The sequence below is a fragment of the Strix uralensis genome, chromosome 21 (assembly GCF_047716275.1).
Source record: "Strix uralensis isolate ZFMK-TIS-50842 chromosome 21, bStrUra1, whole genome shotgun sequence".
In the NCBI taxonomy this organism is placed as follows: domain Eukaryota; kingdom Metazoa; phylum Chordata; class Aves; order Strigiformes; family Strigidae; genus Strix; species Strix uralensis.
The window spans coordinates 1,108,210-1,135,576 of record NC_133992.1 but is presented as its reverse complement, the minus strand read 5'-3'; the positions used below and the strand labels follow the sequence as shown (position 1 = coordinate 1,135,576).

The window sequence follows — 27,367 nt, the reverse complement described above, 5'->3', positions numbered from 1 at the left end:
GCAGTGTGATACAAGAGTTTCCAGCAGTGTTTCCCCATCCCAGGTGAGCTGCAGCCCTGTGCTCCCATGCAAAAGCTCAGCTGCACTTTCATGTGCTTCACTAAATTAGCTGAATTCACAACACATGACAGAAAAGGGTTTCCATCATCACCGCTATGTGACACGAGTTTTGGAGTGTCTTTTGAATGTTTTGTTAAAGTATTTCATAGCACAACTTTATAGAAAGCTCACATGAACCCTAACTTAGGTGAAACTTGCCTTAATTTAAGCAGAATTAAGCATGAATTAAAAACAGGGATAAAAAGTTAGGGTGTGGATGCAAGCCAAGCAAAATGCTTCCTTAGTTAATGTGTATGGAAATTTTTGTGTCAGCTTTATTGGGTGAGAATTTCATCCATGGAGCAGTTCCTTCAAGGAGATATTTAGATTTAAAACTTTGGCTGAAATAACATTGGTGTCACTTGATTGAGATAGATTAAAACACATGGACTTCTTCAGCTGAGGTCTGAGCCTCTGTGTTGGGGCACTGAAAGTGGACCAAATGTTTTTAGCTGTGCAGTTTAGTGTGTGCTTAAACACGGTCTAAATACTTCGTTAACATCAGGAACTCTCAACATGTAAAAGTTTCTATTTCAACTTCTGTTTTTAAAAACAATTTGGATACTTACACAACAAAGTTTCCTTGAGCCTGATTGCCTTTCTTCAGTGATCTGAGTGGTCTCAGCGGGTAAAAAAACAAGAAAAAAGTAAATTTCTACTTTACTGAAAGCATTGTTTTAACACGCTTCTGAAATGCTGGCAGAAAAGCTGAAGTATTCTTCAGGCTCAAGCTGTGTTACTCAGGTGTAACCTACAGATTTTTTGGGGTGATTGGGTTATCCAGCCACAGATAAAAACAAATTACACGTCTGATATTAAATATCTGAATCAGCTGTACCAGTTATGGAACTGTGTAGATAACAGAAATCTTAGGAGCTAGGAGGAGCAGGATGCCCCTGGTGCCTTTCACCTTGCTGGTAGGGGTGAAGCTGCAGCACTTTTGGTTCTGTAAAGGGCCTGGTGGCCTGGTCCGTACGGGTAGAGGTCAGCAACGTGACCGTGCGTGTCTGCCTCAGAGAGGGAGAGGTTCTGGCCCCCATTCAGCATCTGCTGATACTTCTGAAGTACACAGAAATGAGGAACTGGCAGAAGAAAATGTGGGAATGGCGTTTAAACAAGACTCAAACTACTGTTACCGTTCTAAAAAGAAAGTTGGATGGCTTCAAAACATGTTCTATGGCTTTTTAGTATTAACAGTTGTTTTTCTTCATAGAAAACTACTTAGGAGAGACAGTTAAAGGTTCTTAGGTTTAGAACTTGGGGATTTCCAGACACGTCTGGAGGGGAAAGAAATATATATCTTTTTAGCTCTATGACAGTGCTCTGCATCTGATGCTTCCTTCCCAAACTGCAGTTCAGTCCACTAGACCTGCTACTGCTGCTGTTCCTGGCCATCTCGGTCCTAAGTAGCCAGAAAATAAGGACGTATGTAAGAAGTTCTCCCTTCTAACCTGGACAATACTAGTTTTCTTCACCTTTGAAGGATTGATAAGCTTGAAAGAAGTAGTTGTTAGTTTTCTGGAGTGCTGTTTTAAATGTTGTTTTTAAACTCCTGAATTTCCATTTCCATGAAAGTGCCATTATCTTAGTGTAGGGACAGTGACTTGTTCCTTGGCTGTGACAGATCCCTTCTGTTCCTGGACTTGCGGAGGTGTGGTAAGACAGCCCCAGCGCTCAGCAGTGGGATGTGAGAAATGGCTCATTCCTCAGCAGTGAGCGCTGTCAGTGCTTCTGGGAGCACGGTGACTCGCTCCTTACCCTTCCCTCCTCAACACGGAGATGTTTTATGGGAACAAAGACCATTTCTCTTTATCACTGAAAAAATGCATGGAGCTGATGGCTAAAGTAAATAAAACTAGCTTGGCTGAATTTTTGGAGGAAAAGAAATATTGTATGATGAAACGGTGTTTTTTGCTTAAATAGGTTTGAACACAAGAATACAAGCCGTGGTTTCAGCAGGATGGGGGTCCACCAAGCTCGGTGTCTTCAGTCACCTCCCTGGCTGTGCCTGGCAGTGAAGATGTAGGGAGAGGGTGTAAAAAATCAGAAGAGAATGAGGGAGTGCACTGCTGTCCTCCCCTCTGGTGTGTGCCCCAAGTCCCATCAGTCCGCAACTCCGAGTCCTCCTGTGCCAGAGATTGTATTGTCATCTTGGTGCTTAGTAACCCTTGATACGGAGGTTATAGCCCATCTGACAGATGAGGGAACCGTTGAAAGTGTTGCCAATTACTTGCAAAGGGTTTATGATGGTTACACTTTTAGGCTCTTATTAATTCGGATTTCATTACTTGCCTAGAAAGCAACTTCTTGGTGTTATTTTTAGAATTGTCACTTATGTAAAAATGGGTGTGCTTCTTGTCACGCCAGGATGTATTGTAAGTACCCAAGAATGACTGCTGTTTGCTTGAGGTGGTGACCCACGTGCATGTTCAGACCGATGGTGTGAGATACTCTCCTTTGCCACTGTGCAAGGGGAAGGGATGGATCCTCACTGTGTGAGGATGTTCCCAAAGCTGCGTAACTTCTTGGTTAGGTTTAATTTTTATTTCTTTAGCTGGCACCGGTTCCGAAGGGCATCTTCTGCTCTCGTGCCACGTGCCATGCCTAGATGTTGTTGCTCAGGTGTCTGTGTGCACTGAGTGGGAGAGGAATGCGATGCCCCTTGGGGCTGATGTGGGCTGGGGGAGAGAAAGGTCCTTGTTTGGAGTCCCAGGGGTGGAGGTGCACTGAGCCTGCCTGCCTTACACTGCGGTGTCTGGTAAGCAGCTCTCCATTCTCTTCATTGACAGAAAGCACTAAGAAAATAAGAGGAAAATGTTACTGGCTGTTCTGCTCAGACAAGCAAGCCTTTTCTTTTAATGAGAGTGCATTTTGTTTGATCTGTGTTTTTTGGGGGGGAAATGCTGAATTTTAGCCATTATGAAAACAAAAGCCATGGTTATTTGTAAGGATTTTTTTATAAGAAGCATATGTGTGCTTTATTATTCTTTTGCTTGAAATGTAGGGATTGTTTTCAGTTGGGAGGTTGCATTAGAAGAATGTGAACTTCTGACTCACTGAGAAATAGAGCATGTATTAGCGAAATTGTGAGGTTTCCTATTATGTTTTCATAACTCAAATTTCTCAGAATGGAAGGGATCTCTTCTGCCCTTAGTTAAAGAATGACTTTTACTGCCAATGAGAAAAACCAAATTCTTCTTCTATAAAAACTTGTATTGCTTTCAATACACTTTTACTCTACCCACTGTTCTTCATTTCCCTTTTTCCTCTCCAGCATGGTAGTTTCTCTTTCTCAGTGTTCTGCCTGTGCAGCTCATTCTCCAGCCATATTTTGGTTTGATCTCTATATTTTGTCTTTTCAATAATGATGTAGTCAGCACTATAGACCAAGGTATGGCTTAACATAGTGAAGGGGTGGGCTCAGCTAATGGCATCTGAGGAATTCCAGCTTTTCTCTAGAAGAATCAATTGAGAAACATGAAATCAGCATTGAATGAATAGTCAAATGCTTTTGCAAGGATATCAGAGAAAATATAATTAGTAGAGCTAACCCTGTGATAGAGTATTACATGCTGTCTCATGAATACGGTAGATCAAAACCAGAGACTATGATTCAGGAATTGCTGGCCTGTACCTTGCTATCCTAAATGCAAGGTACATAATTGAATTAGATGTTTCTATTAAGTCAGGTCTGTCTGAAAGATGGCAAAGAACAACCAGAAGATAATCTTCTAGATGCTGTCCTCCCCCCTGAAGTGAAGCAAAATGTTTCCTGCTGAGTGAAACAACTGTCTCATTTGAATTGAAATCACAGAATCACAGAATCATCTCGATTGGAAAAGCCCTTGAAGCTCCTCCAGTCCAACCATGAACCTCACCCTGACCGTTCCCAACTCCACCAGATCCCTCAGCGCTGTGTTGACCCGACTCTTCAACCCCTCCAGGGATGGGGACTCCCCCCCTGCCCTGGGCAGCCCATTCCAACGCCCAACAATCTCTTCTGGAAAGAAATACTTCCTAAGAGCCAGTCTAAACCTTCCCATATGAGTGCTTTCCCCCTGCTTTTGATACAGGGAGAGAATTGGGGTAGGGGGAATTGTTTCAGGTTGGCCTGACTTTTCTGTCTAGCCTAGGAACCAAAACATAACCTGGTTCTGCAGTTCCCAGTATTGTCTGGACCACCTTGTGGCAGTGCATTAGGTGATGTGAACACCTTTATTTCAGTAACAATTCCAGCCATGGGGTGATTCAGCTGCTGTAGAAAGACTGCAGGGGAAACCCAGATCTCCTCTCCTCTGGCAAGCAGGAGTAGATGACTATGGGGTAAGGGCATTACAGGGCTGGAAGAAATGTATCAGAACAGTCAGAGCTGGTTGACAAATGGAGAAGTAAGGAGCCATTCATGTCAAATGAGGATTCTGGCTGCTGAAAACAAGCTGATGTTCAGAATCAGGTGATTTCAAGTGAGGAACTTACTGAGTTTGGGGATTTTTTTTTAATCATAAAATCATAGAATGGTTTGGGTTGGAAGGGACCTTAAAGATCACCTAGCTCCACCCCCCTGCCATGGGCAGGGACACCTTCCACTAGCCCAGGTTGCCCAAAGCCCCATCCAACCTGGCCTTGAACCCTTCCAGGGAGGGGGCAGCCACAGCTTCTCTGGGCAACCTGTGCCAGTGTCTCACCACCCTCACAGGGAAGAATTTCTTCCTTAGATCTAATCTAAATCTGCCCTCTGTCAGTTTAAAACCATTACCCCTCATCCTATCCCTACACCCCTGATCAAGAGTCTTCCCCCCCCCCTTTCCTGTAGCCCCTTTAAGTACTGGAAGGCCTAAGATCTCCCTAGAGCCTTCTCTTCTCCAGCTGAACCCCCCCAACTCTCTCAGCCTGTCCTCACAGGGGAGGTGCTCCAGCCCCCCGAGCATCTTCGTGGCCTCCTCTGTCCCGCTTGAGCAGGTCCGTGTCCTTCTGATGTTGGTGCCCCCAGAGCTGGACCCAGCACTGCAGGGGGGTCTCACGAGAACGGAGTAGAGGGGGAGAATCCCCTCCCTCAACCTGCTGGTCACATTCTCTTGATGCAGCCCAGGACATGGTTGGCTTTCTGGGCTGTGAATGCACATTGCTGGCTCATATTCAGTTTTCCATCCACCAATACCCCCAAGTCCTTCTCTGCAGGACTGCTTTCAATTCAGTTATCACCCAGCCTGGATTTGTGCTTGGGATTGCCCCGGCCCATGTGCAGGACCTTGCACTTGGCCTTGTTGAACTCCATGAGGTTTGCACAGGCCCACCTCTCCAGCCTGTCCAGGTCCCTCGGGATGGCACATCCCTTCCCTTCAGTGTGTCGACAGCGCCACACAACTTTGTATCGTAGCTGAACGTGCTGAGAGGGTGCACTCGATCCCACTGTCCACATCACCGACAAAGATGTTAAACAGCACCAGTCCCAACACCAATCCCTGAGGAACGCCACTGATCACCACTCTCCACTTCGACATCGAGCCATTGACAGCAACTCTTTGAGTGCGACCATCCAGCCAATTCCTTATCCACTGAGTGGATCATCTGTCAAATCCATATCTGTCCTATTTGGAGACAAGGATGTCTTGTGGGACAGTGTGAAATGCTTTACCCAAGTCCAGGTAGATGACATCAGATTTCCTCTTTTTTTCCGTCCTGTCTGATGCAGATACTTCCACTGGCAGCATTAGTGCAGAAGGTGAATCCAAATGTGTGAATGAAGAACTGAAGGAACAAGTAATAAATGCTTTTCCTTCGGTGGACCTAGACTCACAGACCTCCCAAAAGGCAAAATCTTTAATGTTAAAATTACAGGGTAGGTGTGTGGTGTATGGAGTTTTTAAGACTGTGGTAGCTGTGTGTGGTTACTTCCCTTCTGAGATGTGAAGTGTTCTGTGTGGTGGAGTTCAAAGCTCTGTCGATTAGAAAGCTAAAATTGGAAACCGAGCCAAAGACTGGAGTGAGCCAGACATACCTTATAAAGAAGGACCCTCTCTGTCTTGTTGCTTCATTTCCTTGTTGTTTGAATTCAGCTAAACCCACATTTTAAAAGTATATTTGTCTTTTGTGGGAGACGCAGTTAAGGAATTGGTAGCGGGGATGGTGAGTGAGTTTTGGAGCCCTGGAAATTGTGCTAAAGCAGAGTAATTTATTGCTTCTGAAATGAAATAGTTTTGTGACATCTGATCCTCTTGTAAATTTTGTACTGGAGGATTCAGTGGTGGGATGTAATTAACATTTAAATTGATGAAGCTCTTACAGGGCAGCATTCCTCTGCCTGTCTGCAGACACTGCTACCTGAGGCGTTTCCCTGCGAGCAAAGAGCTCTGGGCTCCTTTTATTCTTACTGGGAGTCTCATCACTGCAGTCGGTGGAGATTGGCATGAATCACCGAGTGGTTACTCCTTAGTCATAGTGTTCTTGGAAGTGAACTGCTATCGTTCCTGGAAATATCTGTTTTTCCTAAGACACAGGCTCTGCCATGAGAAAATATTAAAGAGCCGTTGACCCCCTTGGTGCAGGTGCATCTGAAATAGGAGGGGACACTCTTTTGAATGAAAATCCTCCCCATCCCCAAGCTGGTGCTAGTTTACATTTCAAAGTAACATGTAGGGGTGCAGAAGGATGCGTTGGAAGTTCATCCTGGTCCTGGTGTTACTGGAATGTGAGTGATATTCCTGAAAAAAATCAATCTCCCTTAAGACAGCTGTGGGCAATTTAACTGTGACAAGGTATCCAAGAGCCATAGACTCCCTTGGTTCATGTGAACTTGCAGATCTGATCAGAGGGTGACGTGGACATTTGTTACATAATGGATGCGCAGGGTGCGCTGCCTGCACAGGTCCACGCTCATTTCCCCATGCCTTGAGAGCTCATTTGTTGGGCGCTAATTTGGGGAGAAATACTGTGGGCATCGGGCCCCAGGTGGTCCAGGAGCACCCACAGACACTCACTCACATGTGCCAAACGCGAGCCAGCCCCGCAGCCACGGCTGAGGGGTGGACCCAGAGCTCACTGAAGCGTGTGTTTGGGGGCGTGGAAGTGTGGGGGGCCCCTCACTACAAAAAGGACATTGAATTACTTGAGCATGTCCAGAGAAGGGCAACGGAGCTGGTGCAGGGTCTGGAGCACAGGTCTGATGGGGAGCGGCTGAGGGAACTGGGGGGGTTTAGTCTGGAGAAGAGGAGGCCGAGGGGAGACCTCATGGCCCTCTCCAACTCCCTGAAAGGAGGGTGCAGAGAGGGGGGATGAGTCTCTTTAATCAAGTAATGAGCGATAAGACAAGAGGTAATGGCCTCAAGTTGCGCCAGGGAAGGTTTAGACTGGCTCTTAGGAAGGATTTCTTTGCAGAAGGGGTTGTTGGGCGTTGGAATGGGCTGCCCAGGGCAGGGGGGGAGTCCCCATCCCTGGAGGGGTTGAAGAGTCGGGTCGACACAGCGCTGAGGGATCTGGTGGAGTTGGGATCTGTCAGTGCTGGGTTAACGGTTGGACTGGATGATCTTCAAGGTCCTTTCCAACCAAGATGATTCTGTGATTCTGTGATTCTGAATGCAGGGCAAATGTGGCACTTGCCAGAGGGCTGCTAAAGCCTTTGCTTTGGTACTGGTCTTCTTACCATGGTTGCTCAGTAGTTTGGAGCTCTGTTGTCTTAGCTGCTTGCTAAGTTGTTTGGGTTTTGATTCTTTATGGTGGAAAACTCCATTTTTCTTTACCTCTTCTCTCCACTCCCAGCTATGACTTATTTGGTACAGTGCCACGTCTATTAAGCAAAACTGTTTGTGACTTTTATATTAAGAAAGTGAATTGAATGAGAACAGGGTAAAACTGACCTTGGGTTTGCAGAAAACGGTGGCTGTCTCAGCTGTACTCCTGTGTCAGCGCAGATGCAAAGCAAACAGAGGCTGCATTTCATTGCGGGTGAAGTAGAAAATACGATCCTTGGCACTGTTTGCAAAAATACAGGCAAATTACAGCAATGCCATTAAATGTCATTTAGAACACGTGTTCTCAATAAGAAATGGAGAATGGATTGGTACGAGGGGGATGGAGCAGCAATACTGGCAAACCCACTTCTCAAGATATTGTATCTATCGAGTTCTGACCAGCTAAAAAAACCATGTCCCACCTCTGTCTTTTGAAGCTTCCGATGCACTAATTACCCTTAGCTCTTCCCTCCCTCTGAAATCAAGGAAGAGAGTTACATTAGCCTTGCTGAAGGGTATGTTTTAACTGGATACACCTACGATGGAAACACAACAGTTACTCCAAAAGATACCAAAAAAAGAAGAATGGCACAACCATGGCCCGCCAGCTAACACTCACATATTCACATATACATGCTTTTTCTGAAGCCTTTCTCCTTATTTTAAAATAATATAGCACTTTACCTTTTGTTTCTTTATTGTATCTTTTGTTTCAATGACAACTGCCTCTTTTTGTTTTAATTACAACCTAGAATTTTACAATGTGTTTTGCATAATACCTGTATATTCGAAAATTGTTCTTTGTCTTTTAAATGTCATTTCTCATTGTTAGGAGAAACTCCATGTGGAATCATTTTCTCAAGCTCAAAAATACTTAAACAAGATTGGAAGGTTTATTTATGTTACGTGTGCTCATTAAAAGCAGGCACAGCAAGAAAACCTAGAAGGTGTAAAAATCTGTGAGTTTCTGTCGAGGAATCTTGTATCTTTTTAATTAAATCAGCATGTTCTTAGAGATTCAAAATTTGTCACTAGAAAATGCATCTGTTCATTTTTTACATCATCAAAGTAATTTGTTTCTGTTCTCTGTCAGCCTTCTACAGAATTAGCACACGCTTGGTGTAAACTACAGACACTTCTGAAAAAAATTGAGACAAAGTAGGTTTTGATAAGAGACTTTGATTAATTCCTAATCCACATAGCATACTATTTGTTGGTTTTGAGATGTAATTTAAATTACACAGCGTTGGGTAAACTCATCATGCTGGTGAAACAGGAGTTGGCTGAATAGCTGCTCCCCAACCCACCCCCCATTTATCCATTGCCTATACATTTATATATTTTAGTTTTTTAAGTGTAAATGGGCTAGCTGCAGTTATGGTGACATTGAAGTATTTTCCTTTCAGAAAAATATCTCAAAGGCTTGTTGAGATGAACAGGAGTTTTCACAGAGGACAGATTTCAGGGATGTATTGAGGCAGAAGGCACACAAAACAATAGATAATAGTAAAAACTCGGTGATTTGTTTACTGGGTGGGTTGGATTTGTTATATATTCCATTAAACATTTATTAAAATCCTGTTAATTTCCAAGGCAGAGGTATAAGCTGTCTGCCTAAAGAAGACTTAACCATTAGAATTTTGTTCTTGACCTTTTCTGTCCATGAGTTTCAACTGTAATTGACTGTTTGGGGGATGTGAGCCTGCATTTCGGTCACATTAGCCTCCTTTTTGGGGGTTGCTTTTTTATTTTTTTTCATTCTGTATCTTTTAATTAGTTGACTGTAATTCTTCTAGGTCTTGGGCCATGGGGTATTTAATGGCTTTTGACACAAAGAAAAAGTGTTGAGAGATTTTCTTCATTGGTAAATTCCTCCTCTGGGGTTGGATGTTTCACTTTCCCCATGCAAGACACACAAGGAGCCTCAGTCAGAAAGTGGGTTTCTCTTTCCAGGGCGTTTCAGCAGAACCGGTGAATAATGCAGCAGAATTTTGCAAGGACGCAATAGCAAAACCACTGCTTTACCTCACCAGCCTGCGGGCAGTGCTTTTGTCATGATCACAGCAGGTTTTTGAGTGATGTAGGCCCAAACGAAAAGGAGAGAATGAACAGAAAGTAGTTTATGGCTTTCCTCAAAGGCACTTTTCTAACTCAAAAATGTAAGCCTTGTGGTTTATATGGTTTTGAAACGTAACCACAGATATTGAGAACTGGAAGACATTTGATTTACCATCTCCTTCAATTTTGGTACCAGATTCAGGGCAGAGGAAATTTATTTTCAGAATAAAAAATGTTGAAAGGAAATAGATTAATGTCAAAATTTTTAAAACAAGAGTGTACTATTTGGAGAAACTGTCAGATGGTCATTTGTGTCTTGATGGAGTGGGTGCAGATGTGTCTTTTGGAAATGTCCCCCGAAGTGCTACCACCTCGTTTTGGTGAAGCTTTGCTGGGGATTTCATGGCTTGCAACCCCCATTTTTGGAGCTGTGAAGGATCAATATCAGACTGAGCACTTTCTCTTCGAGCTTCATCAAGGAACTGAATGGGATCAGCTGCCTGGGACACGTCTCGGCCTCTCCAGCGTGGTAGACCTGGCCATCCTTGGCTGCTCACAGCTGGGAGCAAAGACAGCTGATGCTCTCCTACTTGCCCCACTGGGTTTTTAGGCTGTTTTACATGGCCTCATGCTTGTTTTGTTTGTTTTGCTCATTGAATGACACTTGCTAATAGCTGGATATCTCTTCAGTGTGTAGAAGTCTCTGCAGAATTTAACTTTTCTTTAGAACTGGAGATTCTGGATGTTCTTGGTGTGACACATGAGGGCGTTTTTCTGGCCTCTGTGACCTTTCCAGGCACTGTTCTGTCACTGGTTTACTATGTGTATCTTAGTAATTGCTGCTCCTTTCTCCTACTACAGTGTCTGGAGGTCACTCCAGAATTTTCCTGTTCTTGCCCCCTGAGTTGGGCCCAGATGCACTTGTGGTTCAGTTATGACTATGGGTTTTTCAGTCACTTTGCTTTGTTCTTCCTTCCCTTATATTTCTCCCTCTCTCCCTTTTGTGTTGAGCAATTGTCTGCTCTCCAGATTTGTTCTGGAAGATTTATGAAACTCCTTGTACGGTCCTGTCATTTTTCCTTGGATATCCTGGCATTAGTTTCCTGCTGCTTCTCTGGTTCCTTCTCAGATGAGCAGGAACCCATCTGGTAGTCCAACTGGAACATAACAGTACTGTTATTGCTCGAGTATCCCTGCCAAAGGCACTAATTTTTCACTCTTTAGTGGTGCCAGGAGAACCACGAGGAGGCCAGTCCCCCAAAGAGGTCTTGCAGGAGAAAGAAAGGATGAATTGTACATTTCTTTCGGGAGCCAGAATGATGTGGACCTTCACATTTACATCTTCTGTCCTAGCTGGAGGGTAGCTAGATAAAATAGCTCAAGATCCAACATGAACCGCAGTGTCTTTCCACTCTGGTGGAACAAAAGCATAATGTTGCTTTGTTGTCTGGTTTATGTTTGGCTCTAGGAGTGCCTGCTTGTGGGTTATTTGGTGTGTTTAACCTCTGCCTAGTTTCATCCTTAGATACCTACAAGGCTTTACCAGGTAAGGAGGGAAGCAGCACTGTTCCGACACCAGCATATCGCCGTTAGCGTCTCAGTGTTTTCTCGCCTTGTTCAATCCCCATTCTGGAGGATTCAGTGGGAATTGCACAGACTGAACAGAGAGCAAAACGTTTGGGCAGGTCATGCCAGAAGGCAGGTGGTTGCTCTCCCCGTGGTTGACCTTCTCCTGCCGCAGCAGTTGGGCACTGGCCTCCACCGCCGCCCGCCTGGCCTGGCCTGGCTGCCCCACAGCGGGGCTCGGCGGCGCCCCGAGACGTTTCAGGGAAATCACTACATTATGGGTGCGTTCACTTCCAGGGTTTGGGGAGGGGGAAGGTTGCTTCCTACTTACCCGTGCTTGCACAGTGGCATGCTGGCAACATGCTGAGTCGTTTAAAATTGACTGGAGAGATGGTTTTCATCTGTCTATGTATTGAAAAAACGGTGAGATCAGATTTCAGTTACAAGGAGGTAAGGTAGGAAAAAGTCACGTAAGAAAAGGGCTTGTTTTGTTGATTGAGGTTTAGAAAGCTTTTTAACAAGTTGAATTATTGGCTGTATCTGAAGTGAAACACTGCTTTCCTAACTGCTCTCATTTCCTGTATCATTCCAGCTTGTTCACTGCATTAATTACAGTTCAGATTTACAGTGTATTTGGTTACACACTGGGTCGCATTCTAATTTTTTTCCTGTGTGTATAAATTTCTTTGGGAGTCAGGCCAAGAGGGAGTGTGTATATATGCATGCACACACACATGGGCTGAATTTGACTGTTAGTTGCTAATTTTGTGGGGAGAAGCGATCCGGATTTTCTTCTGTTTTGTTGTAAAAAGACGCTTTTCTTTTTCCAAAGGAGAAGCATTAGCTGAGAACAGCCAGTGTTTGGAGAGTTCAAGATTTCAGAACAACCAGAGATGAGAGAAAATATTATCTTATGAATTGTAAATGTGGCATTTTTAATTTGGCTGATGTTTCCCAGAGGTTAGTGGATAATGGGAATACTATCATTCTCTTGGCTCGACCAGTGATCAGCTTGCTACTTAAAATATTTTATAAATGCAGTTCTTCAGAGTTTAGTTGGATGAGGTGGAGCTTTTCACAGTTGAAGTAGCTTTTTGTGACCTGAAATATGAAGTGAGATGGGATACTAAGCAAGAAATCTAGCATTTGGAAATGAGCTATTTAAGAACTGTGGAACACAGAAGGTGATTTAAAGGATGTTGCCTTTTCAGTTTAACATTTTTCTTTTGGCTTTATGAAAACATAAGAGGAGGTGCACTAAATATACACAGAGGGTTTTTGGAGAACTCGTTCAGATGTTTAAATTCATTCTTCGCATTTAAACTGTTGATGCAGTAGAAGATTTTCATTCAGAATATTCTGAGTCATAGTTTCACAAGTAAATGATTGTGAATTAAGTAAAACCAGATATCAAAAATGTTACTGCTTTTAAAATGAAGTATTCCTAAAGGTTTGATTCAGAAATGCTGGTATGATGAATAATGGTGTAATAATACTGGTATGATGAATGATAATAGATACAAAATCACAACTGAATGCACAAGTTCTCAGATAACTAGGTGAAAAGTAAAGCAGAAAAATTCCAGGTGACTTCTTTTGAAATAACTGATCACTCTCTTTTCAGCCTTGCCACTAATCACAACAGCATTTCATCTTTCCTCATCCTCAGACACCGTCTTGCCCGAATCATGTCAGAGCCCAGCCAGAGCGCGGGCAGGCTGGGCTCTCCGGCACACAAAGGCTGCCCTGCGCTTGCCAAGCAAACAGAGGCTGATCTTCCCATAAACTCACCCACTCACATCTTCCATCCACAGGTTGCGATGAGATTAACACTTTAGAGCCATTTCATTAAAAATTAGTGTGTTGATAATCCTTTCCAACCTGTGCAAGATGCTTTCTCTTGCAGGACCATTTTGGTTTAATATTAAGAGGGGAGAGTGATGGGGAGACCAGTGGGGATGTATTTGATGCGCAGCAGCAGCAAGATTTAGTTGTAAATGCACCAGTACAGCTTTTCAGTATTTGAGCCCGTGTGGGTGTTTAGTTAAAGCCATGCATGGATGATGTCTGTTATTTTGTTAGGATTTCAGAGCAAGGGATTTTAGCACTTTAATCCTGACTGACAGTTGGAAGGTTGGTGGTTTCAAACACAGTGGCATGGAGTAGCTGATTTCTCTTCGGTGAAACAATGCACCAGTGTGTCTGGGCTGCCTGTACAGAGCCAATAAATCTGTTTTGTTTTGTTTTTCTCCCTTCTTTTCTCTCTCTTCTTCTCTCTTTCTTCCCCCTCCTCCAGGCCAGGACCCACTCCTATTGCTGAAAACCCTTCAGCTTCTCTGGACAAAGAAAGAGATGAAGAAGGTAAGGCTGAGCCTCCCCTCCACGCTGCAGTTAATAACTGCATGCAGAGCATGTCCAGACGCAGAACGCTTAGGTCAGACCTGCAATTCTTTATGATTGCTTTCAGTTCTAGCACACAGGGGAAGAGCCTATGCATTTGCAGCAAGAAGTGAAAAGAAAAGGTAGCTCTGTGTGATGTGAAGCAGCTCAGGGGCTCATATAAAAGAGCTGAAGTTTACAGGCCTGAGTTACAGAGGGAAAAAAATCAAAGTTGCTTTTGTTTTCTTTTAAACACTTTTTTTGTCCATTCAATGGAGGATCTTTTGGGGGAGGGGGAAGAATATTTCTAGTAGCTGAAAAAATGAGGGTTGAAGTCAGTAGAAAAGTGCTCTTTGCCAAGTGGAATGATATCAAAGCCTTCGTATTCAAAGTATTTTTACTATTTTTTCTGATTTGGTTTGGTTTTGCCTTTTAGAGTGGTGAATGCAATTTACACTGCCTGTCTAAAATTAGTGCTATATTTTTATACAGCACCCTATGGGCTCTACATGGAGATTTCTCATACGGAGTAAAATATACATCTAAATTTGGGAGCTTGAAAACTAGCAAAAACACTAGATGCATCAGCTTAGTGGTGAGTTTCCCATGTTTAACTCTGCATTGTTCAGGCAGGTTCATAGCCAAGATTTTTTTTGTTTCTAAAAGACCCCAAAACATGCAGCTCACCACATAGCCACGTGGAATGTGTCCGGCGTGGCTGAGTACCTCGGTGTACGTGCTCCATCCTAGGTGTCTGGAGTGTTTAGTCATTGTCCTTGTCTGCCACACTTAGACTTTCCATTACTGATAGTCTGTGGTTCCCAGCCGGAATAATTAAACAACTGGAAACACAGTGTGAGAGGTGCCTTTCCAAATGGTCAGTCACCGACATAGACTTGAGCTCAGCAACTCTGAAGCCTTGAGCTTTCTATCAAGTTTTGTTAGAGTTGGAGGAAAAAAAATATTATTTGTTAGGTCTTGAAGGCAGTTAATCCCACAAAACAACAATAGGAAAGAGTAATCATCAAAATTTCTGTACTGTGTACCCTGGGATGTGTGTGGATTTTGAAGAAAAATACTCTGAAAAAGACAAAGCTTCCCATCGATGTGTCCTTGGGCAGACAGCACCACAGCTTTCCTGCTGAGGGTGGAAAAGCTTGAGAATCCCCATGAGTCACACTTGCAGCTCCGTTTATTCAGTTTGTTGTTTCTGGAATGGTGATCCCAGGGAGATGCGTGTTTTTGCAGAGCGTGCAGGCTGCAGCTTCCCGGTGGGGCAGGTCTGTCCCTGTTGGGCTCACCCTTCAGGCAGCACTGCGTGGCTGCGGGCATGGGCAGACGCCTGTTCCTGAACCTGGAGGATGCGTTTCTGAACCACAAGGAGGACTTTTTTAGAGAGATGAGGAGGGCTGTGGTGGGACCGTGTGGTGGCACAGCAGCAGCTGCCTCTAAGGTGAGGAGCGCAGCATGAATGTCCCCAATGGTTTCTGACCCGTGCTCGTCACACTGTCACTGAGATGGGCTGATCCATCCGAGGGTGGCATCGCCACCCTTCAGTCCTGCAGCACATCCACACCAAGTGTAGACGCTTTCTTCAGGGGCTGCTGCTGCCCTGCCCTCTGTGCGCAGCTCAGGGTGTGTGGTGCTGCTGCTTCCACCCAACTGTCCAGTTCAGATAAATGAAGGAAGTTGACTTAAATACAACTCAGTCTGCTCCATTGACATTTAAATGGCAGGGAGCTGCTTTGCCTTTCTCTGTGTGTGAATGTAAGTCAAGACGGTCTATTAACTAGTGTGAATTGGCCCGTTGGTCTCAAATCAGTGACCATGAACAGAAGGAGGGTATCTGTCCATGGCATGACTTCAGTTCTGGAACATGGCTATAAGAAATGGTCACTTCCTACATAGTTGGACAGTTCTGGAATAACCAAGAAGCATCAGCAGACTGCCTTGAGCTGTGTAACTAGAAATAAGGGACCAAAACTGAATGAAGTGTAGTATGAGCATCAGCAAAATTTTCCTATTCCCATGATCTGTCAGGCTGTAGAAATCCCCCAAGGAGCATTCCCTGCCATGGGAATCAATTGAAAATGAAAATGGCAATTACATGTTTGAGAGGAATCCTTCTCTGGCAGAGAGATGAGGCAGGCAGCACAGCACTCTGTCCTCTCTTGATTTAGGTGTCTCGTGCCTTTTTCTCCTTTGTTTTTTTTCCCCCTCAAACCATACATACCATAGTTGAAGTCTTCAGATTGCTAGGAAGTTTTGAAGAAGGCTTTTCCCCTGCTTGTCAAAGTCTAACTGGTACAAAGTCAAGACTCAGTCTAGGTACCAGTTAGTTACCAGCACGAGTTAGTGCTCCTGGCAGCTGTGTCAGGGTTTGGAGATGCCCTGCGTGTGAAAGCAGGCTTGTGCTCTCGCAGGACCTGGTGTCTGCTGGAGCCCATCCTTCCAAAGCCTGCACTCTGACTCCAGCCCGAGGAGGAGCTGAGCACTGTGGTGAAAGCTCTTGTTCAGTCTAAATGTGCTGAAGTGGGACTTTGGGGGGAAAAAAAGAAAAAATGAGAGGCCATTTATAAACAGTGCAATTTAGTTGGCGAGTTGCTTTGTTTTCCTTTGGCTGTTGTGTTGGATATTTGTGGTTGGATAAGAGCTTGCCTTTTCCTTCTGCTGAATCTCGCCGTGAAGTTGGAGCCCTGTGTTTAACATTGCGAATTCTTGCCACAGGGAAGAATACTTACAGGGAGAAATCTGTTATCTAAAGTCACATCTTTGTTAGTCATCAGCTTTTTCATACGGCATTTGATAATCTAGTGAGAAAGGAACAGTTTGTGTCATAAATGGTAGGTTTTGTGGTTTTTCCAGACATGAAAGACACTATGGAAAATAACCGTCTTCCAGTAAATATTGTCGATGAATAAAAAAGAACAAATTTATTGGCAAATTTTCTGTAGATTTTCTTTTGTTTTCCATGTCGTTCTTCGAACTTTATGTTGTTTCCATTGGAAGCTATGACTTGGACCATCATATACAGTAAATTACAAGTGCTGGCTGCAGGCGGGAATGAGCATCTTTTGGATTTTGCTTTTTAGCCAGAAAAGAAAGAGAGCAGCTGCTCTTAGTGATTTCTTGTTTTCTGTCTCTGCTTTTGCCTTGCTCCACGCCAGTACATGTACCGTGCGGTGAAAGGTCCTGTGTGGGTACTGAAGGATGCCGCTTCTTCACCCTGCCAACCCTCTGAGCTCCTTGGAAACTACTTCTAATGTAAACATTATAAGGATATTGCTCAGTACTGCTAATTTATCACTTCTACCAGATGGGTAGTAAGTAGCCTATTAACATTCACAAAGTGAGTGTCCAATTCCTTCACATTTCTAAACACATCACCCTGGGATTCCAAAGATTTATGGAGTGGAGTTTTCCCATGTTCCGAGCCCTTTCGTACGGCCTTTAGAGGTGTGCAGTGCCTGAGGTGCAGTGGCAGGAGGTAGCTGATAGAAAATACCCTGCTCGGTAGGTTTGGAGGAAAGGAGCATAGATTTGCAGGATGGCAATCTGACAGAGTTTGAAGTCTGATATTTTTCTTTTTAATCTTGTGTGTAAAATCCAAACTATTTTGTTACTCCCAAATATTCCTGTTACGGTGAGGAGCATTGTGCCATCGTGGCTGAAGTGGGTATAAGGTCAAATATGGAAGCTTGTGGTACAAGAATGAGGAGGAGGTGTTTATATGCTTTATTACTTGTCTGTTAGAAGATGAGTAGGTTTTTGAGCCCAGTTATCTACCTTCAATATTGCCATTTTCCTAGTAACACCCCTGTCTCCAGCTCACTTCTTTTCTTCCCCTCCCCCAAATCCCAAGCCCCTTTGTCTGCCCCACAGAACAACTTCTCTGTCTTTATGGGATAATTAGTGTGGACAATTGCTGCTTTTCCCATTGGGTTTGAGGTGCAGTGAGCCATGAAGGAATCTGTAATGACATGAAAAGTCACTGGAGGCGCGGATGGTGGCTGAATAGCAACAGTTACCTCTCTGAATAGATTAAATTAAAAAAAATAAAGCTTTGTGTTCAGCTGGGGGAAGGGAGGATTCACTAATCTTTTTGTACATGACAATGTGTTTTTGTATCTCAGCAGCTCAAGGAAGAAATCAGGCGGGGCTTTGCAGGACTGGAGGACCCATTGGCAGGACTCCTGGACATGCTGGAGAGCAGCAGTGATTGGAAGGGGAAAGGGCATTCCCTCGGGTATTACATCACCACTGAGTTGCAGCTTTGGATAAAAGAGCATCCTGCTGTTCAACAGGTTAGAAAAAGAGAGAGCAAGAGAGCCGGGAGAAAGGAGAGGGCAATTGATTTTAATGTCCCTCAAGTGTCCCCAGTTTCACTTTATTCCGTAGTCCGGCACCTTCTCTGTAGTCTTGTGCAAGCACGGTGTGGCGAGGTGTGAAAGTTGAACTGAGATGTTGTTATCTGTTGTATGCTGGCCTGAAAATGAAATAATATTAGAAGCTGTGATGCGAGAGCTGTTTCCCCTTCCAAGCTGGGATTTCCATCTTTCCAGATCAGACCACTTTGATCAAGCGTTGATCTTGCAGCCTTTGCCGGGCTGGAGGCTTTCCCACTGGAACTCACATCCCTGCTGTCAGGATAAAACCAATTGCAGTAATCTACTCTGCATATTCTTCCAGTTCTGCAAATAGAAGCTAGTTACTGTACGGTTGCTTAACTCCTGCCATATGGTGGGGAGCTTTTATCATCAGGAATGCAGAAAATGGTAACAGTATGACTTTTCAGCAGCTGAATAATCGTTTGTAATGTTGGGTCATCAGATTATACGTCCTAATGTTTACTATTCCTTATGCCTTCATATATTCCAACCTACTGAGATTTTCTCTTTTTGGCTCTGAACAGCAAGATACTTTTATATTTGTGTTGTTTCATTTCCCATTTTTCCAAATGGCTCTTTCTCGAAGTTGGGTTCTGCCATTACAGTGTCTGCAAAGTGCAGTGAAGGGCTACTGGCACTGAAATTCCTGTGTCATAAGAGAATGATCGTGTAGGAACACAAGGATTAATACTTGTATCTGTGCGGCTTTTGACGATGCTTTTGCTTTTTCTCCCCTGCTTGCACCCAGGAGCAAGCCTGAGAATGAAAATTTAATTCTTATGCCTGGTAGGTGAGATCACCCTGAGGGGAGCTGCTGGATTCAAAGATTTTCTGCTGGGAACTAGAGGGGAGAATTTCTAAATAGCTGTGCTAGTAAAAGAGGGCATTTTTCCAGTTTCATATTTTACTTTTGCACAAGGCCATATGCCTTTTCCAGAATTATCCCGCAAACATTTAATGTTTTTAAATTGGATGCTGTGAAAAAAATGTGTATCATATTGTTCTGATTTCTGCTTGCAGACTCCATGGGGAAATTGGAGAATCCCATCCCAAGGAATTGGCTTATTCCACTGTTTAAACAAGCTGCAATTTCAACTGCCATTGAATTGTAGCCATCTTTACTAAATCTGTGTTTGATTGATTTTTTTTTTTTTTTTTTTTTGTAGTCTGGCATCAAGCTGGAGAAGCTGCAGGCCCGTGTACTCAGAATACTAGCCCAGTGCCCAGCTAATCTTCTTGACCCTCTGATTAGCATTTACCAGCTCCATACAGCAGACCGGAACTATTTGCTTGGACATGTCAGTCATCTTTATCACAAGGGCGATTACAAAGAGGTGGGTCATGTCTTTCAAATAAATTTACCTACCCAGCTCTCTAGTTCTCTGTTAATGTCTGTGTCCTTTTTTGGATGCATTTCAATGTGAATTCCGTTTCATCACAGCAGCTGCACACTGTGAATGGTACAGCTTAGCATGGTCTTCCCATGTACATGAGTAGGCTGTGTTCAACCTCATTTTTTCTAATGGCTGAGTACAGAACGTCAGTGAATCCTTCCTCCACCTCTTTTTTGACCTTTGAAAGTAATAGGTTAATAGGGTTTAATTTGGACAATTTAAGGGGATGGTTGTGTTCTTTTTTGTTTTCCTTGTCCTTGGCAAGAAAAGAAGGGATTTTAGTAGTTGGTCATAGACATGCTGTGCTATCTCCAGTCTGCCTGCAGCGAGGAGGGCTTGGAAAATCTCTGTTCCCATGTGATTTACCCTAACCAAAGGGTTCTCAGTTTGAGGAGTTTTAAAGCCATTTTTACTATTTGAGGCTCATATTCAAAATGTGTTACTAGTTTGAGTGGCTGACACTGGCAGGAGTTCACCAAACCAGAATTTGATATGTTTTACCCTGTGGTTTAGAGCGCTTGCAGCATCTCTGCCATCACCATGATGTCTTGGTAGCCTTGCGAGCAAACTACGATACTGTTAATGCCTTTTTTTGTTTTGTTTTAAAGGCAAAAACATAGGTTTGCTTTTCTCAAAGTAAGGTAGTTCAATGGTGTAGAACAGCTTGATCTTGTTTAGCAAAAGAAAAAAAAATCAAAAAGCATTTTTAAAATCCTATTCTTCAGTAAAGCCAAATTCCCAAGTGAGATCTGGAATTCCATTCTTGTTTCAGTGTTCACAGAAATCAACAAGGATATTTCAGATTTGGTTAGAAATTCACAGGTACCTGCTTGAAACTTACTCTTTTGCTCAATAAGTTCTTGAACATGAGTGTTTGAAAATCCTGACACGTAGTATTTGACTATATTCAAATGTGATTTTTAAGTTCCTGGTTCCAGAGATATTTATTGTTTTCATTAGAAATACAGTTCTTTCTAGATCTGGTTTTGGAAAGCCCTAAATTATTTTTTGGTGGAATTGTTTTTCTGTTCTTTCTTCCACAGAAAAGCTCATTTACTAGTCATTCTCAGTGTGAAGAACAGGAAACCTCAACTGTTGCTTACCCTCAGCCATTACTTTCTTCTAGTTTTGTTTTGTTGCCAGAAGGATAAATAGAATTATCTTCAAGAATAACAGGAAATCTTTTACTGCCTGTGGGGACTGAGCATACCTAAATTCACAGCAACTAACCCCAAAAACCCTGGAACTAGGGCTTTGAGCACTTGCAGTGGGCTGTGGCGTGTCTGTTTGTCCTGCTCTTCCCCATCTTTGAGATGGGGAAGTAAAGCAGATTCACATGTAGGACTTTTTGGTTTTTCTGTCTCTCGCCTGAAAGGACAGAAATCCTTATAAATCCTTGCTGTCATTATTTATTTTCTTGCTGTATTTCCAGTAAGACAGCAGACATTTATTCTAGAGCACATTACTCCCCTTGCCTGTGTTGATGCATTTCCTACTGTGGTGTGCAAACCATGGAGGTCCCCAGCTCTGCCTGGTGGGTTAAGGCTCCTTTCCCTCACAGAGGTTTTAGAGAAAGATCTCTTCAGAAAATGAGATCCCAGAGATCCCTGGGAACACCCATGGCGGTTATTTGTTTCTGAATCACATCTGGCCCTCTCTGTATGCCTTGTTTTAGTAGAGTTGGTCAAAAGCCGAACTGGTTTGTGAATCGCAGCAGCCAGGAGTTTTGCAGTGGGCTGCTGGGGGGGCGCCTGACGGGGCAGGGTGCAGGTGTCGTGGGGCGGCAGGAAAATCATCAGCTGTGTACAGGTGGTGGTGGGTTTGGTGGAAGATGGCGGAGGTGGAGGTAACTTTGTCCTGATTTAGCAGCGTAAAATAGTAGCTGTGGTGAGGAGGCCCCTGATGGGGAGCGCTGGCCAGCGGATGGCACTAGTGCTCCCATGATGCAGGAAAACAAGCTGATAACAGTGAGAGGTAAAGCAAAAAGCAGGGACATGTAAGTGGGTTTTTGAGGCGTCTGGCCTGTTTGGGGTTTTTATCCATTCTTTTGTGAATGGATTTTGCAGCTGCTGGAGGAGTACGGCAGCGCAGGGCCTCGCATGGTGCTCTGGAGCTGTGCAAGGGGCTCCCGGGTCTGCTCGTCATGGCCCACATGAAGAGACAGAAGGGTTTAACATTCCCGCTCAGGTAGTTTCAGGTGAAATGTGGCAGCTTTGTTCCCTTCTCAGAAGTCCTCTGAAGCCACGGGCCGTGGCTCCACGCCACCCTTGCCCCGGGCTGTCCCGGGCCGCGCTGGAGCCTGGTGGGGCTGCGGGGTGGAGGGCTTTGTGGGAAGGGCGATGGTGCTGGTGGGGCCGGGACAATGCGGGGATTCAGCAGACCGGGGGTAATGCAGTGCGAGCGAGTCTGGGAGAGGCCCTGAATAGGCCAGGCTGTGCTTGAGAAGAATGAGGGGTAGGCAGAAGGCAAGCTAGTGTTTCATGGTCATCTTATGTTACACTTCAGCCTTTCAAAGAGTGTCTGGGGCTGGTTGAATGAACCTCTCTTGCACTGCGAATGCGGGAGCCTAAAGACAAAGGGGACTCTTGTCACTCGCAGGCCCCTTTCGGGAATAAAAGCCATTGTCACATGAACAGGGGCAGTCTGGCAGGCTGTGCATGCTTCAGTGCCCCATGATATCGCTAAGTCTCAGCAGAAATCACATTCAGTGCCCTGTCAGCTTTGATTAGCGGGGTCTCATGACTTAATGTGCTGCGATATTTCATGTCTAAGGGTGGCGGCTGTCTTTCTGTGGGATGAATGCCCTCTATTGTCCACTGAGTTATTTTATTTACATTTTTTTAAACAGCTTATAAAGGTAAAAAGATAGCTGTGCTTAAAGAAAAAAATCAAATTCCTTTGCTTCTGGATCGGTAGTGAGTGCTGCTCGGGTCAGATACAGTGAAACTTGTTTTCACAGTCAGCATCAAAGTTCTCGTCTTGTTTAACAGCTTTATAGTAAATTCTGAACAGGTGGCATTGGAGCTGGGTTTAGGAAGGAAACAATAAATAATCTTTTTAGCCTCTGACAACCAGAAATATTCTTGGGCCTGAGAGAGCTCCCACTCCAACTTCTCTGTGTTGGTGACTAGCAGCATTTTTCTGCCCTTCAACAGTTTGGTTCTTAAATAAGAATATTGGACTAAGCTATTAGTGAGACAGGGATTATTTAATTTTTAATAGTTTTTTTGATTGTTATCCATCCAGATTTCTCTGTTTTCAAAAGCAGAGTATTTTTTCTCTACTAATGTTTCATCTATTAATTTCTGCAAATAATGAAGGTTGATTCTGTATGTCAGATTCAGTTAATGTTTGCTCTTTCAATTAAGATAATGTGGTTTATCTATTAAAATTCAGTTGTTAAAATTTGTCTTAAATTGGACTACACAGAGAAAAAGCTCTGTAGACACAGAATTCAAAGGTTGTCAGCAATACACACTGTAGTATGTACAGTACTGATAATTCAGTAGAAAGGATGGCTGACTAAAGAGTTAAAGGAATACAAATATGCTGAGGTGTAGAGATGCATAGTTCAATCGCCAACATGACCTTCAATTTTCAGTGTAGTGATGTTTTGAACACCAATTTCAGTGATGTTATTGTAGTCCTACTTCATACATAGTGCTTGAGTACACATGGTGTATTCTTGCAAAGCTGTCAATACAGATTAATATTGATTGAGCACATAAATGGATATTCAGATTTTGGATTTCTTCACTCTGATTTTTTTGAGCTGTTCTCAGGACAGTGAAAATGTCTCTGATACTGCTTCTTTCTCCCATTCTCCAGCTTAATTACAAAGGCTTGTTCAACTCTTACTGTATTTTGAAGTGTGTGCATTTGAATGTTCTTGTTTCTTTTAAATTAAAAATAATAATCAGTAAGAAAAACAGGGAAAATGTTACAAAGGATGTTTCTCATGTAAAGATGATGATGTCAGTCTCAACCCGTTTTTCCTATTAACTTAATCTACTGCTAAAGGACAGCTTTCATGGCACGTTGCCTACTAGATTCATGCCACTCCAGAACAGAGGTAGCCAACCCATGGGCCATGGAGCACTCTGCTGCCTGCTCCCAAACACCACGTCTTCTGGAGCCGCCTCTGCTGTGGGCATCTGTCTGGTGAAGTGGTGATGCTTGAGTGTTGCTGGGAAACAATAACTCAGATGATAGCATCCTGCTCTTACTGCCAGCGTTTCTGGGCTCTCGTCAAGCAGGCAGGCTCTTGGAGAAGAGGTGTGAATGTGCAGCAGGTCTAGCCATAGAGTCTGGATCCGGAGGATCTGGTGAAGGTGCATGGCTTGGGCAGTGCTCTAGAGGATCACTCATCTGTGAGGATGCACCGACCAGTTAAACGAGGTTTAAAACTGATTTGAGTGACCTGAGGAAGACAAATCACAGAAGTGTTTGCTTCAGTTCCCTCTTCCCTTCACCTGTGCACACACATATTCCAACCTTGACTTTTACTTCTCTCCCTCTATCTCAGATTCTTTAGGTATGAATAACCTGTCACTACTTCATTTTGAAGGTCTCACTCCTTATAAAATATGTTTATGCCCTCTTGAAAGTAGATCTGGGAAACCTCATTTTTTTCTTGTGTCTGAAGATCTTCCTGAAGACAGCTGTGTATATTGTATGCTCTTTAAGCAGGAAGTAATTAAACATCTAACCTGATGTCATACATTATGCAGTGATGCGCTCTGAGAGTTTGAGCAAAGCTGATTAGCCACAAGTTTGAAATGAGTGACTCCAAAACACAAAACAGATGTTCCCAGTGATTAATATGTGGTGTGCCTTTTACTCAAGTATTTCTACCATTATTATGTATCCAGGCTTTGATCACTGGGATTTTCTTGGAGTTGACGTTGGATCCCCCTCTGCAAAGTCTTGTTCTGTTGTTTGGTCTGTTCTATGGGTTTTCAGAAATTCCTTCACCATTGATTCAGAAATACTACACTAAATCAGGCACAGGCATATTTACCTATGTGTTGTCCCAACTTGCTTGCAGGAAAGCTAAGTAATGCAGGAGTCATCAGAAACCATTTGTCTGTCCCGCATCATCACTCCAAACAGTGCTACTAGCAAAAGGTTATTCCTCTGATCTAACCCCACCGTGGGAGAATTGCCTAAATTGTCAGCGTAGACACCACCCAAGTGCACATGCCCTTGCAGATAAGATCTTGTGTGGCTTCCTGCACTTCGTACTGTATATGGAAAGAATAGTCATTTTCAGATGAGACAGAGACAGTTGCATTCAAAACAAGTAGAGAGAATCAGGTATTGGTGCAGGGTGCTCTGGGCTTGTGTGTTCACTTCAAAACACTCCCCATTTTCCCATACTCTTGTTTTTGCAGTCGCATGACTGTAAGAGTGGTCTGGTGCTCGTGGTTTTGGCTGAATGCGTCAGGTTTGGGTAACTTCCCCCAACCTATGGTCAATGCACCTACATGCATTTTAGATATCATTTAATGTAGTATTGTCCAGCTTTGAATTCTTCCCCGTCCTCATCCAACCCTCCTTTGCTATATTTTTAGGTGTTTGTCCTTGGGAAACAAAGTTACTGCAAAATGTCCAAATATGATTTTTGCTTTCACCATAATTAAATCAAAGAATGACCCAAAGCACCCTGAGGACAATGAGAAGACTCACGAACTTTGATGGGATTTGAATCAGGCAATGGGTCATCACCTTTTCTCCTGAACTAAGCAGTGGCTTCATCATGTACCTGTCCCATGTACACAAGGGGGGGTGCAAGGCAAGAGAGGAGCAACCTTTCTCGTATTTCTCTTATGATTTGGGGCAGGAGGGTTTTAGTATAGGTTAGACACTTTTATGTGTAGCAGTAATGCTAGTGATGCTGATTCTTAGTTGTTATTAGGTTACGTGCTAGAAACTCTCTATGTATGAAATGTGTTTTTATGAAAAAGGCTACTTGTACCACCAGTCAAGACTATTACATGTTCCCTTTATAGTCTGAGGGAGGGCAAGTAGACCCTGGTAAGCTGACAATACCTTTATGTCACCAGAGCTTTTCCATGTTCCCGTGTCATAGCCAGGTTTTTCGCTCTTACTGATCAGCTGGTGAAGTGGGGGAGGTATCTGCTGTTTAGGATTTTTGTTGTTCTGCTGATCCAACCTGAGTCTGAGGCTCTACAGTTGGCTGACATGATTGCTAGCTTCCAGCCACCCTGGCTAGTCTTCCAGCACAGCTTGAAGAGTGCAGCACTGCATATGGGGAAAAGCCTGTTTCTTGGGTGGGGAGGGGGATTCTCACCATTTCAGTTACAGCATGCTGTCTGCCCAGTTGAAGTGTCTGTTTTCTAACTACAAAATGAGTCTGCGAATGAGGTGTTGCTTTTCTGGAGATCTTATCATCTATAAACAGACTGCTAAAAATAGGGTCGTTTTGCACAAAACTTGTTTGTGGAGTGAAACAATTCAAAACATGATAATAACAAAACAAAATCTTAAAATAGCCCTAAGTTGAGACCACAGACACAGCTGCCAAACACTTTCATCTTTATTACAGTTACTCATATCTCTTCTCTTATTATTCCTATTGTAAACACACTGATTTTATCTCAGTTGTCCTCGCTATTCAGCCCGCCAGCCCATGTAACTACACCCTGCAATCCAGCCTAGTTGTTTGTTCCTAGGACCCAGGTCATGCGTCTCCTTCCACGTTTGGCTTTGTGCATGGACGAGGCTGCTGCCCTGCTGCCGATGGTGTTCCCTGCTGTGGGAAGTTTCTGCCAGCAGCACAATTTGCCTGACTGCTCTGTCACCTGCTTTAGCTGGGTGATGTTAAAATGATATTAAAAAGCAGCTTGTGTGATTTGCTTGAAGTTCCTCTGACCTGCAGCAGTGGTGGTGGTGTGAGCTGGGTCTGCCACATTGGAAGGTGATGTCTCTCCACGATTTGGCTAAATGAATATTCGTTGCTCTACACCCTTTGGTACAGGGTGGAATATACATTCAGTAAAAGAGGAAAACCTAACCTGACACGGCGCATGTTCATCTGATTAAGTCACCTGTATGGTTAATAGAGATGGAGATAAAACTATGCCATTTAGATAACAGTTTGCAATTAGGTTAATCTGAACATGCATGTGAACATTAAAAAGCTATTATGGAAACCATTGTATGCTTGCATGTTAAAACTAACAGATTACTTGTTTAATGAAAGGTGCTAATGAGATCAAATGCTGAACGAAGATTTTGAGTTGCAAGTCTTCTATTATTTTTTTTTTCATTCAGCAAAATGAGGTAGCTGGGAGGAAAATAAAACCAGCTGCCAAAGCTTTGGAGACCCAAAACCCTTCTTCAGGTCCGAAACAGAAGTAGCAGCCTTAAACTTGTATACAAGTTGAGAATAATTACTCAGTTTGAACTTTGTGACGTTAATCTGATAATTCGAGAAAAAAGGGACTTGATGCTTGTGGAGCAGAGTAGCGTATTAGTGTCTAAACAAGTGGAATAGTTATAAAGTCTGGTGTAAGAGAGATTTGGTTGAAGATTTAGCTGGGCTGAGAAATGATAATGTGCCTTTCAGTATCTGGTTTGTAGCATAGAGTCACTGCATTAATGTTAGTTCCTGCTTTTGACGCTTAAATCTCGTGCTGATTTCTCTTGAGATGAAGCCTGGACTGTCAGTGACACAGTGTTCGTTTTGTGTTAAGAAAACAAACAAACAAACAAAAAAACCCAAAAAACCCCA

The 27,367-nt window shown here is 43.5% G+C and overlaps 1 protein-coding gene across 12 annotated transcripts in view; it reads left to right on the top strand.

Moving 5' to 3' along the window:
- The window catches only part of EXD3 (exonuclease 3'-5' domain containing 3), a 301,498-nt gene that overhangs the window by 84,362 nt on the left and 189,769 nt on the right, over window positions 1-27,367 (top strand). For 6 of the 12 annotated variants that reach the window (XM_074891166.1, XM_074891164.1, XM_074891175.1 and 3 more), the window contains exons 4-6: window positions 13,747-13,811; window positions 17,963-18,133; window positions 19,384-19,551. In XM_074891166.1, the coding sequence (XP_074747267.1) occupies window positions 13,747-13,811; window positions 17,963-18,133; window positions 19,384-19,551 (404 nt within the window). Of the gene's footprint in view, window positions 1-13,746; window positions 13,812-14,321; window positions 14,425-16,996; window positions 17,094-17,962; window positions 18,134-19,383; window positions 19,552-27,367 lie in introns of all 12 variants that reach the window. The other 6 variants (XM_074891167.1, XM_074891165.1, XM_074891169.1 and 3 more) reach the window with 5 other exon arrangements.